The sequence below is a fragment of the Columba livia genome, chromosome 3 (assembly GCF_036013475.1).
Source record: "Columba livia isolate bColLiv1 breed racing homer chromosome 3, bColLiv1.pat.W.v2, whole genome shotgun sequence".
In the NCBI taxonomy this organism is placed as follows: Eukaryota; Metazoa; Chordata; class Aves; order Columbiformes; family Columbidae; genus Columba; species Columba livia.
The window spans coordinates 76,344,203-76,369,751 of record NC_088604.1 but is presented as its reverse complement, the minus strand read 5'-3'; the positions used below and the strand labels follow the sequence as shown (position 1 = coordinate 76,369,751).

At 42.5% G+C, this 25,549-nt stretch overlaps 1 protein-coding gene across 1 annotated transcript; it reads right to left on the bottom strand.

Annotated features, from left to right (window-relative positions):
• Positions 1–974: 974 nt before the first annotated feature.
• Positions 975–25,549, bottom strand: C3H1orf198 (chromosome 3 C1orf198 homolog). The gene is made up of 4 exons (XM_065057716.1): positions 25,051–25,549; positions 17,254–17,304; positions 5,383–5,934; positions 975–3,449 (listed from the first exon to the last, which is right to left on the bottom strand). The coding sequence occupies exons 1-4, from the start codon at positions 25,396–25,398 to the stop codon at positions 3,393–3,395; spliced, it is 1,008 nt and encodes a 335-aa protein (XP_064913788.1). The 5' UTR covers positions 25,399–25,549; the 3' UTR covers positions 975–3,392.

The following is a 25,549-nucleotide window of genomic DNA, read 5'->3' as shown; positions in this document are numbered from 1 at the left end:
GTAGGCCAGATCCTAAATATAGTTGGAATACCAACTGGCTGTCGAGTCTCTCCAAACCAAATGCTTCCTCAAATGCCTTTTGTTGGTAGAAATTCAGCTCAAGTATAAAACAAATTTGAGTTGTTTTTCAAAATACATTTCTGGAATAAGTGGACGTGGGCGAGCAGAAGAAAAAACTATCCTTGTAGCTGCATGTTTGATTCTCTTATACTTTGAGAACTCACTGAATAAGACAAAAGGCAGAAACTGAGACTGCCCAGCGGCCTCTGCTAGCATCTTCCTTTTCATTACGTGCTTTTAAAACCCCCATGTAACCATCCACTGACAGAAAAACAGCGTGAGTTTGTCATTGCCAGTTCTGGTCACTTGCGCCAAGTACAGCGAGCCTGCCAATGGAAAGCAGTGAATTAATTTATGGTTTTGCTTTGCTTGTGTGCGCAGCTTTTGCTTTACCTGTTGAACTGCCTTTACCTCAACCCACAAGTTTTTGTGCTTTTACCCTTCCAAGTCTCTCCCACATCCTGCCTGGGGAAAATGAGCAGCAGCTGTGTGGTGTTTAGCTGCTCACTAGGGTTAAACCACGACATGCAATTTTCAAATTGCTCCTGCAATATTGATCCAGATACTGATTTGGATTACCTGAAGACATTGGAAGGCAGGTGGTGTTAGCTTTGAGTCTGTTACAGTGAAGTATTAGTCTTTATAGAAGTCCCAAATCCGTCTCCAGATGTTAGATAAAATGATAAAGCAAAGATACTTCCCCAATTAGCCTCACTTAAAAGCTTGCAAAACAGCTGCAGGGATTGATGATTTTTTAAAATGTTCTCATCTGAGAAAATCAGTTTTTAAATTCTAGACCAGATCATACTCGGCTGCTTCTCAGGCAGATTCAAGATGCTCAAAACAACTCAAAAGATACTGAGGAAAGCAGAGTGTAAAGGACAATACACAAAGAAACACAAAACCCTTGAATGTTCTATTTAAAGTGACTTTATTAAAACATTGTTAATATAAAATGTGACCAAGTACAATTTTTTTTTTTTGTAAGAATGTTTAATAAAAACATATTAAAGAAAGAAGGAGAATCGACTCTTGTCCAAGCACAGGAAAAACCTACCAGGATAAGAAAAAAGTTCTGCAGCATGTTCTACCAGCTGGTCCCAATGTGTGTGAGGGTTGAGTTAGCCGACGGAACAGCCAGGCAGCCCAGGTTTTTCCCTAAGAAGCTTTAATGTATTTAGCAGAGGTTTAAAGTAACACACCTCAACAGTAGGAGACTTTCCTTTCAGATCTCCCCATATTAAAGCAAGATTAGCACACACATCTTCATGTTGGATTCAATAACTTTTCAGCAGCTGAATGTACAAAAAATAGATTCATTAGTAACTGTAAACCCCAGGGTTAACATTTGTCAGCTTTCAAAAGAAGGTGCAAGTCAATAATAATTATACACCTAAAGAATTTATGCTAAAGTTGTTCTAAGTATATTAATGCTGGATGCTTACAGCAAATGCTAAAAAAGGTCAGCTATGAAAAAACCAGCAGTAAAGTCCAGGCTGGCAGAAACAACAAGTATTTTCTGAACTGCTGAATGCAGAGAAAATATCCACAAGTACAGGAGTTTGTACATCTGAGGAAGGATGTAAAGAAGCTTTCAGAAGTCTATAAATAAGACTACACAATGACTTATACTCTATGGCAATCTTCCCCTTGAGCTAAGAAACCTTTTAAGGAAACACCAGAAAAAATGGAGGTTTTGGGCTTGGCGGTTCTACTCTTTTGCGGGGGAAGGAAGGGAAGGGGACAGCTTACAGCATTTTCCTCAATCAATACGTAACTTTTAATGCTCCATCAGCATCCTCTGCTTGTTCAGAACAAGCAGCACACTAATTAGAGGTAAGGATTCTTCCAGGACATCTCAAAGTCTTCCTGTAACAGCCAGAAGAAAATCCTGCAGCATCCAATTCTGCACATTTAACTGCTCCTGGCACTGAACCAGATGTCAAGTGCTAATTCATGAGAAGCCTAGCACAATCATGGTCTAGGAGATGGTGACCTTCTTATAGCTTTGGCTGGGACCCATGAGACCCATTAGAGCCCCGTGTTTTGCCTTCTACCCCAAACAAATGCTGTGGGACTACTGCTGAGGTAAAGGGAAAGGTCAAACCTTTGGCATTGGAGTAGACCAGTCACTGGTTGTGCGTAGGGGGAATTAAGGCTTCAAGGTGAGGTAAACACAGTGAGAGTCAGTGTGTAAATCATGCTGCATTTCAGAGACGACAGATTCAAACAACAGCTAGTCTTGTTCTCTACATTTTAAACACCAAACAAAGATCATTTGAAAGCAGAACTGGAGGCGAGGCTGCCGAGGGCCACCTGGAGTTGCCTCTCTGCACCGCAGGAACAAAGGTAACCCCAGTGCTGAATGCTGAAGAGGATGCACCCACAAGGAAGAAAAAGCACCAAAGTTGATGAGTCCTTGAGACAATAAGCTGCTTAAAAATCAAAGAAGCCTTGTACTGCTATGACCTCCCAGAAACACAGTGGTTTCCCAGCACAAAGGTAACCTACACTCCAGCAATTCCCGGTGCTGTACTCCCAGCACTTCTGCTATGAAGAGTTACGCTCTAGCAAGGAGGCAGTGACATCGTTAGGCTCATGTTCCCTGAAGACAGATGTTCCCACTCATGACGTGTCATCCCGTTCCCCTCCATCCACCCCCAAGTCTTTAATCCAAAGACCAGAAACACCTGTAATTTCCCCAGGTCATTTTCCTAACACTCTTGTGTTATTTTAGCAGATTTGTAGGGCACTAACACAGTCCTTCATTTTGGCAATGCCTTTGCCCCCTTCAAAAGAAAAGTGTTTTTTAAATAAGTGGTACAAAAGCTACTTTCAAACTAAATTAAATACAGAAATCAATGCAATTCTTCTGTATGCTTATTTTTCACATGTTTTTGCTAGTCATCTGAAGTACAGAATTATTTGCTTATTTGGAACCATTGCATGTGCAACGCTATTTCTTATAAGTCATGTTAGCAGGGTTTTGATTGCAAACAGCAATCTGGTCCTGCAGGTTCCATTTTGAGGATATGGAGACTCTCCTTTGTTTTTCTTTAACATGTATATGGTAACTTCCCCCATTCTCTCAACACAGTAGCTACCAAAAATTTTAACAGGTATTAAAAAAAATATCCAAATGAAACCACACTTCTATCACTGTTTAAAAACCAAAAATGCATATGGTATTACAAAAGTTTATACAAAGGCAACACTTAAAGAGTTTGAAAGTTACTTCTAGAAAAAGACACAAATGCTAGTAAATTAACATACGAGGAGAAAGATGTTCCACTCTTTCCCCAAAATTGGTTTGATCTATTTTGAAGTATCTTTTACCAGTTGTCTAGAAAATCAAAGCCAGTCTTCAAGATAACATTGCTTGTACTAGTCTGCAAAGGAAAAAATAAAAAAGAAATAAGAGGTGGTTGTTAATTATGGTATTACAAACTCAGTACTTGACAGCCTATCTACAAAAGAAAGTTTAAAATGTTGTCTGACAACATTTCAAGTTCTTCACCTTGCTCTAGGATACCTAAGAACCTACACCAGAAAATGCTAGACATATAGAAAAATACTCACAATGACCAACAGGCAATTCCAGACAACAACAACAACAACAAATTCTTGTAGTGGTCTGCAGGCAAAATGTTATTCTTTTCCTCATGGAAAAACTCATAAAGATCAATTTTTAGACTGGAGTTGAAATTGCAGAGAATGACACAAGCACAGAATGTAAGCATCAGTAATTCAATGGACTGCCTGTTGCAAGGACAGCCAGTTGTTTCCAGAAAATCAGATATTTTGAACTTTGTTGACAAGTTATTCACTAGGCTATCAAGAACATGCTGACTCCTGCAGTGCTGCACTTTCAGCCACGACATTTAAGGTGGTTTTAGTGTTCAGGATGACTATTCAAGGGACACAACTGAGTCTCTGTATTCTCTTGCTCGAGCATGGCTCTCTCCCCCAGAACATGGAAGATAATCCAGAAAGAGGAAACAGAGAAAATTCTGTCATCCTATCTATCTTCTCTGCTACTGTGTACACATTTTGACATGGGAGGATTGTTTCTCCACAGAGAGAAAAATCTGGCTTTTCAAACTATTCCAATTAGCTTGAAAACATTCACAAAAGAATTAAAACTGTAACAAACCATTAATTTGTAGAAAAACATGATAAAGCCTTTAACTAAAATTAAAGGACTACCGTGGTCACCATTTGTAGTAAAACAGCTCAAGAAGCACTATGTCTTAGCTTCAGAAAAAAAGAACTAAGCATAGGGCTCCAAATACTGAAGTGGCTCAAGGACGGTTCTCTCTTAAGTGCTACCACTTACTTCTCTTGCAAATATTTACCTCATTCTGCATCTTTCTGACATTACATCATCTTGTTTGGAATCTAAACAATCATTATTGGGAAAATATGGTAGAGAAAAAGTTATGTGACATGCTGAAGGTGTCCAGCAATATGTCTGGTGTATGCCAGTGATGCTACAGATTCTGTACAGAACTGCACAGCTCCATTTGAAGACCCACTCCTCTTCTCTACTTCACAGTTTTCCAGTTTCAAATCCCTTCCTTTCCCTCACCTGCTGTTCCCTTTCTTTTCTCACAGATCAGCATCTGTTTTTTAAATAGTTTCAACTGGCTATCAAGCTGCTTAAGGCTATTTTTTGTTGTTGGGTTATTCGGTGGGTTTTTTTGTACTGAAAAAAAAAGTAGAGAAGGCTAATTCTGGAAGCTCATTCTATTTCCACTTTGGACTTTAAGACAAAATAAATTTGAAAGCAGCCCAGCTGCCTGGAAAGTGGCTGCTGGGCTACCACTTAGCTGAGAAACTAGTTTGCCATTCATCACTATGTTGCGTGTACCAATAAAGTAACACTCAATTTTCTCTGCTTTTCAAGTTAGAAACTTATTTTTTCCATTAAGTGTTTTGCTGTTTCAAGAACAAGCAAAACAAAAAACAACAACAGCAAAATCCAGCTTCTTTTACTTGATATAGCAAGCTCTTCACTCCAAACTGTTAGGTAGCTTGTTGTTAGTCAGCCACTGGATGCCATGTCAGTATTTCTAGTATTTTATTTACATGCTGCCCTTATCTTATGGACTCTACTACATTTAAAAATACTTGATTGAAACAAACAATAACAGCTAACACATTGGTTAAGTAGACTCCTTTAAATTTGCAGGATAAGAATCCAGCAAGCTTAGGTATGGCTTAATACTTTATGGAATCCCTAATCTTCCAGAGCGACCTTGTCAGATTTCAATGTGCTATACAGTTCTAAAATCCAAGGACAGTGGATATAGCAATCCTTACCTGTGCAGGCATTTGTGTATCTGTAAGTATAGTACCATCGGTATCTTCCTTGTTTGTCCTAGAAGATGCCAGGTCCTGTGGTGGGTCAGGAAAAAAGAAGTCATCTAGAGAACTAGGAGGGAGTTGATTGGGTCGAGCTTTCTCCCATTCGAGAGATACAGAAGGTAGGCTGGGGGCGACAGACTTCTCCGGCTTAGTTACGCTGGGCTTCTCGGCTTTTGCCATCTCCTTTGGAGCAGACTCTTGTCGGTAAAAAGAGGGAAGGGGTTTCTCTCCTTTCTCCATGGACTTGATCTGGCTGGGGGTCAGGGACTGGAACTCAGACTTGTCTCCTTCAAACTTTGAGCGCTCTGCATTTATCTTCCAGAAAGAGGACTCCTCTTCCTTCCTGGATGCTATCAACCCATCGGAGCCAGGGGTCTTAATGGCCTGAGAAGATTTAGGGACTTGAACTCCAGGTGCTGCTTTAACGGGCTGCCTCTGTTCATTTTGCAACTGAGCACCACCTTGTTCTTGTATGGACAGAGATGCAATGCTGAACTCCATCTGACTCTGCTCAGGGTTAAAGACAAACAGTATTTCAAAGCCCTTCACAAAGACACAGTTTTGAACTTCAGATCCTGATGCATATAGATAACAACTCTGCCCATGGCTAGGCACTCCCAGACAGCAGATACCACAGCAAAGCTAACTTATTTTCTCCATACATGTCTATCTTTGCAGCTACATAAAAATAATATTTTTTAAAAGTCTGAACTGCAAGCAAACCTAAGAGCCCTAGACCTGCTGCAGATGAGTCAGACAAAGCAATCATGTTTGAGTTAGTGCCACACAACAGAACACGGCATAGCGTGCACAGCACTAAAACACTAAAATAGCAGCACTGAAAGATCAAAACAGTTGTGGATGCATTTTAAAAACCATAGACGTTTCACACGAAAATACAAAGCAAAAAAGCTTTACAGTTGAGTTTAAAAGGCAATCTTCCATTATGGTCTTTGAAATAGCTGGACATGTCACAACTCCGTCTGCTTCCAAGATAAAGGATTAGATGTAATGGGTATGCGTAGATAAGTGCTTTTTATAATTCTAATGCCTCTCTGAAGGAAGAGAAACAACTCCAGCAGGACCAGTTCTTCACTTATGCCACAGCCTTGTTTTGTTTTTATTTGCAGTGCAGATAGCTGTACTCATTTCTGAGAAGTAACACTGGGTCAAGGAAGCAAGTAACCACAGTTACAGCATGATACAGATCTTGCAAAGCCACCCAAAAGTGAACAGTACTTCAAAATGTTCATTTTACTTACCACCACTTCAGTAATCTTGATTGTCAACTAGCTGGACATTCTTTAGGCTAATAAAAGTTAAGCCTTTTTTTAACTGTGAGGGACACATAAGTGTTACTGTATTTAGGAGAGCAGCACCAAAGAAAGTGCCAGAAAAGAACAACCTAATGTCTAGACTTCTGTTTGTAAAATGGAACAAACAACGAAAAAAAAAAAGCATTTACTGTTAGAGTGACAGTGTTGTCATTATGGGCCTGATTAGTTTTGAAAAAATTCAGAGAACATTTCAAATACTGGCTTTTGCTACAAGTGGTTAATAGATACTTTTGAAGTTCGTTACAGATTTGTCATGTTTTCCCCATTCTACTTCATTAGCTGGCCTTTCCTGAATAAAACCACAATAGCATTTATGGCCCTGGGTCTAAACCAAGTCCTAGTTGCATATCATTTTCACTAGAAGTGTTTGATCTCGAGTCCCACATTATTGTGCATGTCAAGTTCAAAGTGTCTCTAGATCTGGCAGGCCTCACCCGCCTAGTATTTAATATTCAGAAACTTCTCATCAAAGTGCAAACAACAACTCAGCAACTGATTATTTATAAAACTTTTCGTTTAAACAGTCAGCAGCTGACTACACAGAATTTGATTCATGGACTAACATCTGAAGTTCCTGAAGAGTCAGATACATTAGATATTTTCCCAAAATTATAGGCAAGGAAGCACCAAGTTCTGTGTTTTCATTAAGAATATACTATGTTATCAAAAGATACAGAACATAAACAAGCTGTTAAGTAATTATAGCTCAGCTAGAAAAGGTGAGTGCAAGGATACATGCAACTCTTACCAAACAGCTCAACACCCCACCCTGCCTGCAAAAAACTAAGAGGAAAGACATTAGAACTCCAATTTATTTTTTCTTTTTAAACAAAAGTCCTGACATGAAGTTAAAGGCAGGTAACTTTTCCTTAGATAAATTCTGCATAAACAAACAATGGATGCAATGGTGTTAAGGATTATTTACAGTTACTGCTATTCCCTATATTAAAATATAGAGATTTATTTCCCTAAGCTCATTTGGCAACGCTACTGAATAGAGATTAACCACCCTGAAGTTAAGATGCTTTACCAGTCCAGAATTGATAAAATCCCTGCTTAAAAAACCCACAACACAATATAAAATAAACCTGTGCTTCTCTAATATCCAAGGAAAAAAGGAAACAACTCTCTTGGAAGACTGAAGTACTTTGCCATATAGGAATTAAAACAGCGCTGCTTTCTATCCTTCAACAGCCTGCCTTCTTCTGAGTAGCCTGTCCCAGGGCTCACACTGGAGATGACAGTAGCTCAAGGCCACCACAGCAGCAATTGGGTTCAGTAAAACGACTCCTTTAACCCCCAACCCAAGAGAGAGGGAAGGTCAGTTCCAAGAGGGCAGAGGGGCCATCGCAGCCCCTGAAACGCCAGAATAGTGTTGGAAACAAAATCCAGGAAAACCACTGAGGGAACGGAAGCAGGGGTCTGTTAGGATGAAAATTAGGAGAAGGAAAACCAAGGTTTTGCCTTTCAGTATGAGCAAGCTAGACAAGCAAAGCCAGGCCTCTAGAAGTTCTTATGCTGTGGAGCAAAAGCCACTGCCTGCGGTCATGTTTTATGTCGTTTTGCATGGGTCCAAGTGTCAGCTCAGCAGTCTGGTTTGGAAGCAGCAGACAGCTTCTAGTGTAGAGAAGAGTGTGGCACTGGGGCACAACTTCAGGTAGGTGTAACCCTCCCAGCCCGCTTGTGGATGGATGTTCTGGTGAGGATGCCCTCTTTGTCCTTTTAGAATAGAGACCATGGGGTGTACCTTGTCATTCCAGAAGACACAACCACGCGACTTTTAAGATTACATATTTGTGTCATGGTACACTTTGGAGATTAAACAGTTCATAACCTGACACGGGGTTAACCTGAATGAAAAGACTTCTTCAGGAGTTTGCTTTCTCCCCTAAAGAAAAACAAAGAAGACAAGACTACATCCACAGGTTCTGAAAGCACCATCTCTTGGCGTGACATAAACACAGCCCTGAGAGGTCAGATGTATAATTCTGCCTCTAGCATTTAGCTCGAGAAGCTGAGAACTGCTGTGGACCAGCCACAAATTATTCTATTTTCCTTGCAAGATAAAATTTTTCTATTTGACTTTCAAGGTTACTTAAAATGTCTGAACCCCTAAGAAATACAGCTGATGAAAGAAAACTATTAATATGCCATATCTTTCACACGACAAAATTGGTAATAAAATACTACAATCTGCATCCAAATCAGAGCAGGACTAGAAAATTTACTGCAGAGATGGAGAAGATCCATGTGTGTAACACCCCACATGCCGACATCTAAGCCAAGAGTACTCCTGCATGTTCTAATGAGCAGATAGACACTAGACATGAGAGTTTAATTAGTGTCTCGCTCTCAGTTTTTTACATCAGACTGCAAACTGGCAATCAATTGGGTCAGCAGGAAAGAGAAGGAAATGGTATTTAAAATACAGTTACACGTCCCTGCCCCCTTGAAAAAAAAAAAAAAAATCTCCCTTTCCTTTAGATTTGCCAGTCATGAGGGCATCTTGACGCACATCTCTCCTTGCCGTAGCCAAAGCGATGACGGCAGCAGGTCGGCGAAGGGCGACGTGTCCCCTGTCCCGGGGCAGAGACAGAACTGCAATCACCTGTGCACCTGAGCGTTCGGCAGCCGAATCGGCCCCATGGTGCTCCGCCGGCTACAAACACTCAACACTTCGCTAAGATTTGACGGTCAAAAGCGATTTGTCATTTCGGCACGGTTTGGGATTCTAGAAGGTTTCAGGGTTTCAGTCCCGAGCTGCTTTCATGGGTTTGGTTTTTGTATGACTATGAATGAGCTGCAGTTTCTGGACTTCAGTTTCCCACCTAAGGAATAAACCAAAAATACTTCATTTTTCCTACCATTTGTCCAAATTGTATTTCTGGGAACCATTAAGGCCAGAAAGTCTCAAGAGTTTACACACAGGCTGGTATAGTCCCAACAGCAATTTCTAGAAGTTATTAGAATTCAAATAGAAGTTCTTAACAGCAGTAGCATTTCCAAGATATTGCAAGAGCAAAATCATTTTCAACCCATTTAAGAGAGAGAGGGGGGCAGAGAGAGTGTATGTGCAAGATGCATGAAGCAGTATTTTCAGGCAGAGCAAACCTAGAAGTCTGTGTTCTTTTCAGTCTTATCCCTCTGGTCTCAACTGACTGCAGCATTAAAATAAAGGATGAGTAGGTCTTGGATCATCTTTCTGTCTAATAAATATAAGTAAGATTCAAAACTGTAGATTTTATGAAGTTGCATGTCCATCTTTCCTTAAGAAGGCTATATTAAGGTATTTAGGAATTTTATTTATTGGATTAAAAAATTTAGACATAACTTCAGTCTCAAGGCAGGGAAAATTCAGCAAATCAAAATACTGGCTGTATACACTCATGGGAAACAATGTATTCTAAAGGAGAATGTAATGATTTAGTAATACCATATAAAATCAGGTCTCAGTTCATAAGTCTATATTAAAAACAAGATGACCACAAAGGACCCAGGATGGATTTTTTTAAGCATCTTATTCACTCATCAGGAATGTGTAGTATTTCACTAAACAGTCAAGCAAACACAGCCAAAAGAAATTGTTTTGTTTGGCAGACTGAAAAATCCAAATTGTTGAGACAAAGACTGCAGAAAGAAAAGCAACTTGTTTTCAGCACAGCCTGATACATGCAGAGGTAAGAAAGCCAAGTTTAAAATGACTGGGAAAATGACTTTGCCCTGCTGAGTGTACAAAACCAAAATAAATATGTGACCCAAAGTAGCTGCAGTTTTTGCTTTGTTTCCTGTGCACACAGCGGGTGCTTTCAGGATCTTTTCAGAGTCAGAAAGAAATCTTCAGGTCAGCAGAGACCAAACACAAGGGCAAAAATACAGCAAAGCACTCAAAAATCATCTAAGTAATTTTAGTCCACACAACACCAGAAAAAGCCAAAGATACAAAGTGTGGAGCTTTGGAGGAAATTTCACGATCTACTCTTCGGTGATAAGAACAGCATTCTGCTCTGCCACTGTTAGTTGCCAGCCTGAGAAACTCATGCTGACAGTGCCTGGTGTGTACATGGTTTTAGGCTCAAGACCAGCTGTCTAAAGATTGATGCAAGTAATTGAATCCTTAGCTGAGAACACCTGGCCATGTAGATTGAAATAAACCTTGAGCACAGCTACTATTACTGCAAGCTGTTTTGTTTGTTTTTGGTTTTCTCATAAACTAATAGTCAACAGTATTCTTACAGCACTGTTTTAAATATCCGCTGTCTAGATCAAAAAGGGAATAGAAAACCCCAAACCTCAGGCATCATCCTTCTTTCTTTCCAGGGAAGCATTGCCATTTGTGCCAGCTTGATAAAATTAATCACACCAAAGTATAGTTTGTAAAAAACAATTTTAATACCAGGCTTTTAAGGAAGGAGGGGAAAAAATTGTTTTCTGCCACTTTCTTCCAATCAAAACAAAGCACAAAACCAACCAGGACTTGTACAAAGAAGGATATTGAAGACTGCCTTTTAGTTTTAGATAAAGAAAACAGTTTGCAAACCACATTTTTAGAAGTGCAACATAATTTTTTTCTTTCTAAATCATCACTAGGATTAGGTTGCTTCTATAGCAAAGTAATTAGGGAATTCAGACAGAGATGCAGCAACGAGATTATTGAAGGGTTTTAAGCTTGACACTCTTTTTGAGTTTTGTTTGCTTGTTTTTAAACACATCTTGAAGGTTTCTCTTCTCAACAAGTATCTGAGGGCCTGTTGAAAGTAGAAGAGAGCTGAAGAAGGAAAAATCCAGGAGTTTAAATGAAAAAAGTACAAAAAATTACTCTAAAAGCTACTTTCACAACTATTTTATCTGTATCATGTAGGAAGGATGTAGGAAGGCAGCTAGGATAGCCAAGGCCTCCTTAGAATTACAGCTGGCGAGAGGGGTCAAGGACAGCAAAAAGAACTTTTTCAAATACATAACAGATAAAACTATTACCAGAGGCAATGTAGCTGCACTGATGAATGGGGTGGGTGCCCTGGTGGCAGAAGATACAGAGAAGGCAGAATTACTGAATGCCTTCTTTGTCTCTGTCTACTCTGCCGGAGGCTGTCCTGGGGAGCCCTGTACCCCTGAGACCCCGGATGAAGCCAGGTCAATGGAGGAGTTTGCTTTAGTCGATGAGGACTTGGTTAGGGAGCAATTAAATAGTCTGGACTTCCATAAGTCCATGGGTCCAGATGGGATGCATCCGCGGGTGCTGAGGGAGCTGGCTGAAGTCATTGCTGGACCGCTCTCCATCATCTTTGCCAAGTCTTGGGAAATGGGAGAGGTGCCCGAGGATTGGAGGAAAGCAAATGTCACTCCAGTCTTCAAAAAGGGCAGGAGGGAGGACCCAGGTAATTATAGACCGGTCAGCCTCACCTCTGTCCCTGGGAAAGTAATGGAACAGCTTGTCCTTGGTGCCATCTCAAGGCATATCAAGGATAAGAGGGTTATTAGGGGCAGTCAGCATGGCTTTACCAAGGGTAAGTCATGCTTGACCAACTTCATAGCCTTTTATGAGAATGTAACAAGGTGGATGGATGATGGCAGAGCGGTGGATGTGGTCTACCTTGACTTCAGTAAAGCCTTTGACACAGTCTCCCACAGCATCCTCACAGCTAAGTTGAGGAGGTGTGGTCTAGACAATAGAGTAGTGAGGTGGGTTGCAAACTGGCTTAAGGAGAGAAGCCAGAGAGTGGTCGTCAATGGTGCGGAGTCTAGTTGGAGGCCAGTATCTAGTGGAGTGCCTCAGGGGTCAGTACTGGGGCCAATATTATTCAATATATTCATTAACGATTTAGACGAGGGAATAGAGTGTACTATCAGCAAGTTTGCTGATGACACTAAGCTGGGAGGAGTGGCTGACACGCCAGAAGGCTGTGCTGCCATCCAGCGGGACCTGGACAGGCTGGAGAGTTGGGTGGGGAATAACCTGATGAAATTTAACAAGGGAAAGCGTAGAGTCCTGCATCTGGGCAGGAACAACCCCAGGTTCCAGTATAGGTTGGGAAATTACATATTAGAGAGCAGTGCAGGGGAAAGGGACCTGGGGGTCCTGGTGGACAACAGGATGACCATGAGCCAGCACTGTGCCCTTGTGGCCAGGAAGGCCAATGGCATCCTGGGGTGTATTACAAGGGGGGTGGTTAGTAGATCAAGAGAGGTCCTCCTTCCCCTCTACTCTGCCCTGGTGAGACCCCATCTGGAATATTGTGTCCAATTCTGGGCCCCTCAGTTCAAGAAGGACAGGGAACTGCTGGAGAGGGTCCAGCGTAGGGCAACGAAGATGATTAAGGGAGCGGAGCACCTCCCTTATGAAGAAAGGCTGAGGGAGCTGGGTCTCTTTAGTTTGGAGAAGAGGAGACTGAGGGCTGACCTTATTAATGTTTACAAATATATAAAGGGTGAGTGCCATGAGGATGGAGCCAGGCTCTTCTCGGTGGCAAACAATGATAGGACAAGGGGTAATGGGATCAAGCTGGAACACAAGAGGTTCCACTTAAATTTGAGAAGAAACTTCTTCTCAGTGAGGGTGACAGAGCACTGGAACAGGCTGCCCAGGGAGGTTGTGGAGTCTCCTTCTCTGGAGACATTCAAAACCCACCTGGACATGTTCCTGTGCGACCTCACCTAGGCGTTCCTGCTCCAGCAGGGGGACTGGACTAGGTGATCTTTTGAGGTCCCTTCCAATCCCAAACATACTGTGATACTGTGATCATGGATAACATGATGCACATGTGTAAATTTTAAGCATTTGGAATGAAACTTACGTTAGTTAATAGCATGAATTGGAACTAGATTCCGACTGACTCAGATGCTGCTCTGTGCAGCAAATGTGTTGGCTGAGGTGGCAGATGGAAACTGTATTTTCTGTCCACTACTAAATTCATTAGAAGTTCTGAGTTTGAGAGGAGTTGCAGAGAAATTATATTTCCAAACCCAGGCATGATTCTTGTTTTCCATTTATATCTTGGGGTCTGTGCTGAGTTTCACTGAATTTTTACTTCAAACAAACCAAGAAACCTCAAAGGCCAAGCTCAGCCAAAACATCAGCTTTCATCTCACTTAAACTGGAACCCATAAATAGAATGCCCTAAATTCATAAACCTGGCCTTAGCTCCAGTTAAAAATGTAACTCACATTTCAAGATGTGTTATGTTTATGAAGGCTCCACCCATGAACCAAATCACTCCTTCCAGTTCAATCTCTGGTTTTAAAATATCAGCTTATTTGCAGTGCAATGAGAACTGTTCGCTTCCAGAGTCATTTTACTGCTGAGAAGTGCTACAGTTTTCTATTAAAAATATTAGTATTTTAAATGCTAACAGCTAACTCAGCGATTTACACCGTATTTCTGCTTTGTTTGCCTTCTTAAAGAACTTCAAATATACACCAAACAGCTAAAAATGGTGGATATAATCATAGAAGTGTTTGCTGTGATACAAGTGACTTAAGCCATATCTCACATTTGTGCTTAAAATGAAAACGCAGAAAGTTTACTTTTGACAGAAGTGAAGTTATCAAGCCCTTCAACAATGATCTGCCCAAAATGACAGCAATTTAGTACACTGTTCTCTGGGTAAGATTGACAGCCATGGAATATTAGGGAATCTGTTGCACCAGCTACCAGGAGAAAAATTTGTCCATACCTAATCAACTGGAATCGCCATTGGCATCACTGTAGCAGCTGAGAGGGGCTCCAACCTGCAGGAAACAAGCTCTCCCCTCTTCCCACTACCCTCTCAGTTTTCCTGAAGTAAGTTATAGACAAATACTGATTTTGCTGCTTCAGATTCTTACAGTTTCAATGTTAAAAAATGAAACAAACAAGCAAACAAAAAACCCAACCAACAAACCAAAAAAAAAACCCCAAGCCTATTGGTCTTACTGATTTGCATCTCTGCTTTCTCCTTGTCTGGAAAAGCAGAGAGTGCCACGTTCCCCTCTTAGGGTAAGCCAGAGCACATTCATGCAAAGCTGCAAAAGAACAAAGCAGTTTTGTCATCACAGAAATAATGTGCAAAAAAACCACAAACCAAAACAAAAACTCTGCGTGAAAGGGAGGCCAGGGAAAAAAATATTATGGAAAGAATAACCCATCATGAGGTACAGCTCATGGAATGGAAAGAGCCTGACAGCCTAAAATAACAGTGGGAACAGATGTGGCTCACACGACACTAAGTGTGCATTACAACATGTCAACCTTACTAAACAGCTCATTCAGGTGTCTTCATTGCTTCCCCACACGGGACTGACTGGGGAAGGAAACTTCATGGAGAAATTGCTTTGCAATATTATCTCATTAAAGTACTGGTTAGGGAAGAGATCAAAGAGTGAGATCACCTTTAGAAATGGAAGACTCAGCAGCTGAAGGATTTCACTGAAAGACTGACACAATATGAGGCACTGGGGAAAAAACAAAAGGAGGAATCCATACAAACTAACCGACCCACACCCTTTAAAGCTGGATAAAATGGATTATCCAGAGCTTTGCTAAAGGAAAAGGTCATGCAACTTTTCAACCTACAGCTGAGGAACAGCTTTTAACTCTGTGGAGGGAGTTGGAAAGAGGGAAGCACAGCTTGATTACCTGAGACAAATCGTTAATTCAAAAGTAACCTCCTCCCCACCCCACCTTTCTTCAGCAGTCATTAGTGTTTCCATGTCATTCTGCGACCCTTCTTTCATTACAGAAACACATGAAACTAGATGTCCATTATGGTGCCTCATTTTAAGACACCAGGAGGACAGTAAAAATAATCTTAATCAGCAAGAGATAAGCAATAGGTTGGGTTGAAAAACACTTCACTAGACATACAAGCATTTAAAATAAAAGATGGCTATCAGTTATAAAGAAAATCCATTTGAGTGCAGATACATCTCATCATGGATCACTAGCCAGTTCATTACAGAAAGCACTAGCTCAAGAAAGTTTCAGTATTCAGAACTTACAAAATCCTATCAAGACAGAGCCTAGAAACACGACTACAGCTGCTGTTTCCAAGCCTGAATCCTGGGGTTTGCACTAGAAAGTAGGAGAGACACAACAACACTGCTTCCAACACAAGATTGATTTCACCTCACTGCCAGTGAGGTCCACTACTATTCTTTTCTTGGCAGCTTCACCCGAGTACACGCACTCTAAATGCCTCTTTAGTATTACACTAAAAGCCAGTGGCTGCTTCTTCTAGGGGTCCTGAAAGACAGGAGGGCTTGTCTGAGCTACCTGGCTTCCACCACAGGAAATTCTCCACTGGCTCCTGTACCACCACAGCTCACAAGGGGGTTTTTAAGGCAAGTGAAGACCGGCAACGCTTCCTCTTAAAACTGCAGCGTTGTAAGCTGCAAGGACCCAGGAGCCACATCAAGTTAATCAGCATCTGCAAAGCACAGATGGGGTGCCAGCCAGAGGCAGTGACCTTGAGCCGGGAAGGCTGACAACAAGTCTCGGGTTGGGTCAACTGGATTAATTCAGTATTCACTGGCATTTCCAAATAATTACTCTGCATTAGGCTAAGATTATATTCATAAGCTCATACATGATTATCTACACAGTTCAAGGGCAAAAAATAAAAGAAAGAGAGGGGGGAGCAGCTTTCTCTGGCAGATAAAGCCAGAAAACACAAAGTATGAAACGTGATTAAATTAACATGCCCACCATACCCGGTTCAGAAAGACAATGAACTGAGGTTTTTCTCCCATATTTTCTTCAACAAAAAGAATTAAACTTCATTTCCCACCAGAAACATGGTACAACTATGTTTCTTCACACTACAGGTTCAGAAAGATGGGGAACTCTGGCTCTGTGTTAGCCTTATGAGAATTCCATTGTAAATAATACTTTAACAGAATACCAGATATAGAGTAAAACAAAACACAAAAGAAACAAACAAACAAACAACCCACCCCAAAACCAATCCAGCACAGAAAAATATTGTTTTTGAAGAAGCTGCCTTTTGGAGAAGAAATGGCACAATGTTTGCAGCATAGCCTCAGGTTAACACATTCCATTACATTGTAGTACATAATGTAAAGATTAAGCATAGGACAGGCTTTAAGAAAAAAAATCCAAGGAAGTTACCAGCTATCTGTATCTTTCTCAACCCACTCCCTAACTACTTCACTTTTTACTTCAAAAATGAAATGGCGTTGTGCTCATAGAATGCCTGAGACACTGGTCTCACCAGACATGGAAAGCTGTTTGGAAAGCTTACTATGAAAAATCTGATCATTTGGACTGAATCAGTTTTACACCCGTGCTTGAGGCCAGAACATTAGTTCATGAAGTACATTTTGTGTAAATCGAAGCACACCAGCCCTGTTTCATTTGCAGGACAGCCACTTTACACAGCGCTCAGAATAAATATGACATCAGTCTATCAAGTCTCAAAATCAAGATAATGCTGTTGCTAGTGCTTTTATATCAAATGACAAACCAACTTTAAAAATAAAACTGCTGCATATTTACCTTTGTTTCCCAGGAGAATGGAGCCGAGTGTTCATCTTGCCAAGTTATGTCCTGAAATAGAATTCAAGAATGACTAAAAATCAGCAGAGCAGCTTTACCTGCTCAGGAGCATCATATGAAAATGACATTATGTTTCACTGCTGGAAGCATAACAACCATTATCATAGAACTAGCTAAAAAGTGAGAGCACTACTTAGAGATGGCAATGATTACAGTTGAAGACTGACTAAAAGCAAGTTCTCTGTGGTGAAGATTATCTATTAGCATACCAATTTAACCTAGAAAATATATGAAGGTTTAACCTGGTCTAAACCTCTTGAAATGGTTTCTCTACAAATAGCTTTAAAACATATTATATTTCCAGTTTTCTACTAGGCATTTTCTTTGGCAGACACTAGCAACACACAGGGACAGAAAAAACAAGAGGAGCAGGGGCCTCAGGGAAATAAAGTCCCATTTCCTCCCTTGCGTAGACCATCGAGCATGTGTGCAACCGGGCAGTCACGTGGCAGCAAAACAGCTGCACGTCCATCAGGCCGAGCCACAGCTGGATCCAACCCTGACAAGACACATCATTGCACCACTTCAATGACAATCAGTCTGAAATCAGTATTTGGTGCTGTTGAAAGAATCACACGATGTCCAGAGTGAAATCCCAAGCTGAAACAGCTTCTTACAGAAGTTGTTTTTCTGCAAATAATCCCAACTCGAGAAATTTAAATAATCTCTTCATTCGCAGCACACCCTCCAGAAATACATGCGGCCCACATCAAAAAAAAAGAAGGGGTGAAAAAAAGAAAATTGTTGTTCGCATTTGTTCAAGATTTGCAACAGAACAATGATCGCATTTCTCTTAGTCACGGATAAGACTAATTTGGACGCTGGATATTCACACTGGTGGAGGTACCGAGTCACATCCTCCGTACTGAGTACAGCATTGCTTGGCCACCCCAGAACATCAGGGGAGGAACTGGAGTCTGAACAGTGGATGCCAGGAGTGACCATGCAAGGAAGGAGAGAACAGAACAAGATCTGGAGTGCTTGTTTCCCACTCAAGCTGTTCAAAGAATAACAGAACTAGACCATGTCCTAAGCTAACATGGGAACTCCACATCTTACCGTGACTGGCTTTCTTATTTCTGACCTCTGCCTTTCTAGAAATATATTTCTCAGACATCTGATAGCATTTTCCTGATCTGCCATCTCTTCACCCTAGACAGATTTTGCTGGCCAAGGGATACGAAATCACAATTAGAAGTGTCTGAAACCACCTCCTACACATGAAAATGTGTTGTTCTCCAACTATTACCCATCTGTGAAACAACAGGTTTCTAGCAGCAAAGTATTTGTAGTATATATGAGGGTGATCCCATGCTTCTAAAAATAACTGGGATAATCAGAACCCTCCTAAAAGGAAAGCTCTGGGCTCTGCTGGACCACACATTCTGTCCAAAAAATAAATCGGGTACAGGAAATTCTTGCCAAGAACACAAGTTATCTCATTCCAGGAAATGGACACTCATATTTATTAACATTTAAAGGAAACAAAGGGAGTAAAAGTCTACTTTTTAGCATCTGTTCTAACTTCTGTCACTGTGGACTGCTGCTGACCACATGGAATGCCACAGCACTTAGGTGGGATACCTCGCAGCAGGTGAGTATCAAATTATTTCAAAATTACTTTAGGACTGTATCCTCTGCTTCTAAAACTGGTGGAGTGGGCACTTCATTTCTGAAGCATGCATGACAGGAACCATGATCCAGGAGGGAAACGAGACGGGAGAGTCCAGCCACTGGATTGAGTCTCACACACAACGTAGGACCTTCTGTCCACATGGGGTCTGGACTCAACTTCAATAAAGGACAGAAATAAAGTCCAACAAACAGTGTAACATTCCTACATGCCGTCACAGCATGTTAAAGCTCCACACATGTAGGCATAGCTGTCAGTGGAGCCTACCCAAGTAGTTTAAAGGAACTATGACTTCTTCCCATTTACAGGACATGCAAACCAGCTGTGGACCAGTTTTATATTTGGGAATGAGCCAAGACCATCCTCATCCTGAATTGGAGATTGACAGTTCTTTATATTTCTGTATTTGAGGCAAGTGTAGACAGCACTGGAAGGGACACTTCTTCACCCAACACTCCCTGCACATCCTCAGCTCAGCAATCACACTGCTGCTGCAAACAAACCCCGCTGACAAAAGCTGCCTGCAGAGGGGCAGAAAAGCTGCACAGGGAAAGCAGAGTAAAGGTATGAGGTTGCTGTACACCAGGATACGTCATTCCCTACAGGATGGAGCAAGTCAGCTTCCCACTTCATAGACTCTGATGTCTTCTCAACCACCATTGCACTTGTTGGCACCTCAACTTGTAACCTCAGCCTTCAGGGTAGGTAGACAAAAAGCTCCTGAAATGAATTAATGGTATTTTGGTACCAGTTGTTAAAAAGTTCTTGTAAGAGACAAAATCTAAGACTACCATAGATTACTTCAAAAGATGAAAGCAGTAGACGCTTATTAGGCAGGAGCAGTTCCTGGAAAGACAAGGACTGAAGATTTTCCTTCTTAAAAGGATGGCTTGTTTTATCTCAGGCCGCATAGTCCAGCACACCTCAGAGCTAGTACTTCTGAGGAGCTTTGTCCACATTCAAGAGCTCTTCCATGAGACCCAGTAAAGGATAAAACCGCGTAAAACATGGTTTGAGGATATAAAGCTCCAAGGAGCTGATGTCTGTGGTTATTTGAAGTGTACTTAAAGCCAGGATGAAGGGGATGGTTGTCAAGTTATGTCCATTGTCAGGGAAGGAAAATAAGTTTGTGCCTTACACAGAGGACATGCAGAGGACCAACTGAGAAGAAGGAGAACAACACAGTTCAACAGTTTCCCCATCTGAAGCACCTGATTCATATTCAGCACCAACAAAATCTGAGAAATAACTTTGCTTTCTGTAGAATAAACAAGTTCTCACACACTTGAAGAAAATGTGAGCAAAAGTATCAACTATTTTAATATTCACAAAAGTAAATTACAAGTAGAAATTCTAGAGAAAAATACTTCAAAGCTTTTTATAATCAACACATGAGAAGAAATCCATATCTGATCAGCTTTTGTTTTCAGCACACAACACAGTCTTCTCCGGAAAGAAGGCAAATAAATAAACTTTTGTTCACCACCATTAAATAACCTATTTGTAAGAAATGGAGCCTAATGCAACACATTTCATAGCTAAAAAAAGAAAAGAGAGAGAAAGGGGCAAAAATCCAGTCATACACTTGATTTCAACAACCAGCTGCAGAATACATAAAGAAGAATCACAACTACGTTTGCTGTATGTAGGCAGCTTGTTGCAAAACACCATCTGCTGCCAGCGTATCTGACATGAGCATTGCCCTGAGCAGCTGAGAGTAACCAGGCAGTCACAAACCCACCAACAAACGCATCTCAGAAGTGTTACCAGAACAGGACTTGCTGGTTATTGGGATTTAACTGCACTCAAAAGCTGCCCTGCACTTTGCATTTTTTAAAGAGCACAAATCTATAACAGGCCCAACTTAAAAGTTTATTCCTAAATCGAATATTTGTTGCTTTAAAGCATTTTTAAGTAGGAGATAAAAGGGTCGATCCTTTGGCTTGGTGCCAAAGTTCTTAAGGCTAAGCAAAACAAATACCATATCTGCCTTCAGGTAGATAAGTCAAGCTTCCCTATTAAAAGGTGATGAATGAAGCCAACTGAACTGCCGTCTGTCTTTCCTCCACATAAAATGTTTACCGCTTCCTAGCACGTGGCGTCTTCTTCAATGAAAAATTTAATTATTTCAAGTCCAATTCTTTGAGCTGCTGAGTACCACTCAAATACTCAATATCCCTTAAAAAGAAAAATCAGACCTTAAATCCATGTGTATGTCACACACTTGTGGATACAGAGGGACAGTATTAAGAGAAGAGTGAGAACTTCTTGTAAACTGAATATCTTAACTACCTTTAACTGAACTAAATGAGGACGATCCAGTGGCATCAACTGACATCAAATCAAATGCTTAACACAAGCTGACAACTACAGTGATCAAAGGGTGGTAGCCTCTCACACACTGCTGGTTTTCCACCTGTTTCCCCCATGATGGCTCATCATTTATGGCATTGGATATAAATGGAGAAATGCCACCAACTGGAGGCTTGTTGGAAAAGAGCAAGATCTGTGTGAGGGTTGCAGCATCCAAAAGCCCTCCGCCAGAAGGCCTAGGCTGCCTAGACACAGGCAATGATGGTGAAGCAACAGACTCCTGGTGCTGGGCGCACGTGCAATAGCAAGTCAATCTTCAGCAAACAGGACAAAGTTTCTTTCAGGGGAATGTTAAATGACCCTGTTAGCCTGGAAGAGATGAAAATATGTGCATTATCTAGACCACATGACTCCAGAACACAGAACAAGATAGAGAGGCAAGAGATGTTTGGTTCCGTAAGGAGGAGGTACTAAAAAATACCAAGGCCTGCAACCTCATCAAAGTTCTTGAGCTGGTGTATTCTGGGGTCTGTTTCAAATAGGAAGTCTTGACTTGACATCATGATGGTGGACACATAAAGGCTGGTGTCAACAGTTGTGGGCACGCTCACCGTGCAAGTGTGGTGCGCACAGGTAGATGCCAAGTGTGTTGGGTGCCACCCAACCCAACTCTGGTTTTGGAGAGAAATGCTGCTTGGAGAATCAGGGAGCCCAGTTCCTGTATTTCTACTTCTTTCATCAAGCTTTTTGACACTTTTAAAAACACCTTGAGTTCTTTGACAGCAAGACAGCAGATTAAAAAAGCAGCTCTGGTGTCCTGTCTCCGATCCCGTTTGTGAACTGCATTCACAGTGCACGTACAGCTTCAGTGATTAACTCCATGACTGGTAATGCCACAATGAGGATGAGATAACATAAGAGGAGCCGTGGTGCTCAGCTGACTCCAGGCATTTTCTAGGAGTCACACATGGTGCCTCAGCGCTCCAGCACTACAAAATGACTGTATCACGGCTACAGGATGCCATGGTCCTCTTACTGCCCATCTGTTTTCTGTCACAGCCTTCCCACACAGCCAACATACTGAAAGGTGTTTTAAAAATGTAAGACATACTTATGTTTTGAGAACTTATACTCCTGGGCTACAAGTTCAGAAGATGAGTTTGGTGTTAGAAAAGATACATGGGAAATGTTAGGGGCAAGAAGAGGGAACCAATTGTCCACAGATAGAAGACCACTACATATATCCTCTGAACCACCTTATCAAAGTAGTCACATGCAAGAAAGTGGGACTGAAATGGTGAGAGTCCTGGACAGGTAAACCAGTATCTTCAGCCTTCATCCTTATTTTGCTTTCTCCCAAGTCCTCCAAAGAACACGAGGTGAAAGAGAACAACTTGCCATGCTTAAGCAAGCACAGGTAGACTGCCACAGATTTCAACATCAGTTAACAGGGAAGATGAGATGTGGCTGGAAACATGAATCCTTTGGAGCAGGTGTCAGCAAGAACATCATCAGACCAGAACACACTAAAACAGCTGCAGCATTGACAAGTGATTTGGAGGTAGGCAGACTATTCTCCATTTTCTTGCCTCAGGACACTGTACACAATGGGACAGGGACAGCAGCCAGGACCAATCTGGTTGCCTCCTGAGCGAGGGCTGGGTGGCCAAAGCATGTGTAGCAGTTACAACTTAGAAAGACAGCAGTAGTACAGCTCAGTAAGCTGTCAGACCAGAAGACAATAAGAAAATAAAGCTCTGTAAGCAAAGCACTTGCAAGCCTGGAAAGCTGAACCAAAATGGCAAGAGACCAGCCAGAATGGCTGGACAGCAGGACAAGGAGGAACAATTACCAAGCTAGGGCAAATGTCCAAGAATCAGGTCGAATGCCAGCAAGGGAGCGGGAGGAGAGGAAGCTATCAGATGAGGAGCCAGGAAAACCTCCAAGGCTCAAAAGTGCAATTGGAAGAACTAAAATGGAAATGGAAGATGCCAAAACAAGTGGAATCTCTTTTCTTCAGAACTATGATTTATATTAACTCCAGCTTGGAAGTCAAGGAGGAAGTCAGCTGAGGCAGATGCTTCCAAAAGTGTTTCGATGAACCATGCTTTCTTTAGTTTATGGCTACACAAACACTAACAACATTATTTGTATCACAGCTGTATTTCGGGGGAAGAGGGGAAACAAAACAACCTGCCAAATTTCAGGTGGACTCCCTAGCTGTAGTTTTGTCAAGCAGGAAATGACTATTTCCATACAGTGGAGCACAACAACCTAAACATGCTTTTCTTCCAGATCCATATAATTCAAAGCAGAAAGCACAACAGAGCTGTCTGAGACTGGGAAAGCTGAACATACTCACTTTCCACGGTCATGAACCTAAATCCTTTTGCAACTAACTTCAGGTTTAGGTTTCCTTTCCAAGACTGCACAACTCAGTTTGCTGCCTCGCATCCTTCTATACCTCTTTTTCACCAAGAGTTCCAGAATTTCTGGTATTGCAGACTAAACAAACTTGAGCTTGACCATATGTTCTCTAATTCCAGATACCATGTGTGTATGGCACATTGTCACACTTTCCTAACAGGTGAAACACAAGCAGCAGCCTCTTTTAACGTAAAGCTGGTTGGGAACCATGATGCCGAGAATCTAAAAGTGCTTCAAACACTCCTTACAAATACCATTGCAAGGGATACTGGCAAGGAGGCTAAAAGTAGCACTGTTCTCTTTAAATTGGATTGATAATTACAAGTGCAGAAGCAGATTCTTTTTTTCTGGCAGAAGCCATGCAGTTAATTAATGATAGGTTACTTTAAGGTATTATATGAACATAGTGAAAGATGTCGGCTCTGTAATTATACCAAGATGTAACAGAAAACAAAACAAAGGAAATCTCATAGAGAATATAAGAGACATCCAGTATCTGAAGATCACCATCAGGTCTTTGCAAGGATTCTTAGACCTACCTTTTCAAGGGATCACACTCATTAATATCACCCATTCCTCTGGACCTTGTAACCCTATACCTATGCATTTCCAGAAAGGCTACCATGCTTTACCATTAAATAGGTGGCACTCAGAACCTTCAAAATCCATACTTTTTGACATCTATTTTCCCACACCCTTGTTTTTCCTGGCATGGGACATGGAACAGGCTGCATTTTTTAAGGTGTCAAAAATACCAAGAGCCGGAATGTTTTCAGTGCTGTATTTTTAACTGTGTCTAAAATTAGAAACAAAAAGGAAGAGATTTAACTCAGTGTAAACATTCCCTACAGCGCATTTTCAGCAAGGGACTGTTTCCAGAGCTGGCCGCGGCCATGCCCGGCTTGCAGGGGCAGCTGGGACCGGCCTCAGCTCTAAGCCCCCGTTTTGCAAAACCCACTTCGCAGTTACTGCTGCTCGTTTCAGACAAACTCCGATTTGGTGCCTCTCCCGCTTTTAGGGGCTGACCAAGTGCCCCCGCTTACAGTGTAACATCCCACCCTCCTGCACAGACACGGAGAGGAGAAAAAGAGGTAAATCTCTCTCCCGTTCATCTCCAGGGCAACTCCCCCCGTCGCCAACGACTGGAAGCGCCCGCTCCTCCCCACAGCCGAACGCCGCCCGGGCGGCGGCACAGCGGGGCAGAGGCGGCCGTGCAGCCGGAGCGAGGCTGCGGACACCCCACCGGGGCGCGCCCCTCTCCCCCAGCCCCGCCACGGCGGACCCCCCTGCACTGCCAGCGGCCCTGAGGGGAGCGGAGCGGGACGGGCCCCGCCGGCGGCGCCGTTCCCCTGCCCCTGCGGTACCTCGTCGCCGAAGTGCACCACCTTCTGGCCCGTGTTGAGGCGGAGGCTGGGGTAGGAGGCGGGCGGCGCGGCGGGCCGGGCGGCGCCGCGGTGGGCGGCGTAGCGGGCCTGGACGTGCGGCTCCACCAGGCACTTGTCGATGATCTCGTCCTGCTGGCGGGGCGGCAGCCGCTCCCACTCGGGCCCGTAGCGCTCGCGGATCCGCTCCTTCTCCGCCATGATCTTGCGCGCCATGGGGCTCAGCGAGGAGAAGTAGCTGAACCGCTTGCGCTCCCGCTCGTCCAGCGGCCGGTTGCCGTTCATCACCGCCGTGCGGGAGGCGGCGATCGCCGCCGCCATGGAGGCCATGGCTACCCCGCCGGCCGCCAGCCCCGCACACACCGAGCCGAGCGCACTCGCACGGCGGGAATGGGAATGGGAATGGGAACCGCCTCCCCCGCCCTCCTCCTCCCTTCCTTTGCCTTCCCTGCTCCGCTCCCCGCCTGCAATCGCCGCCTCC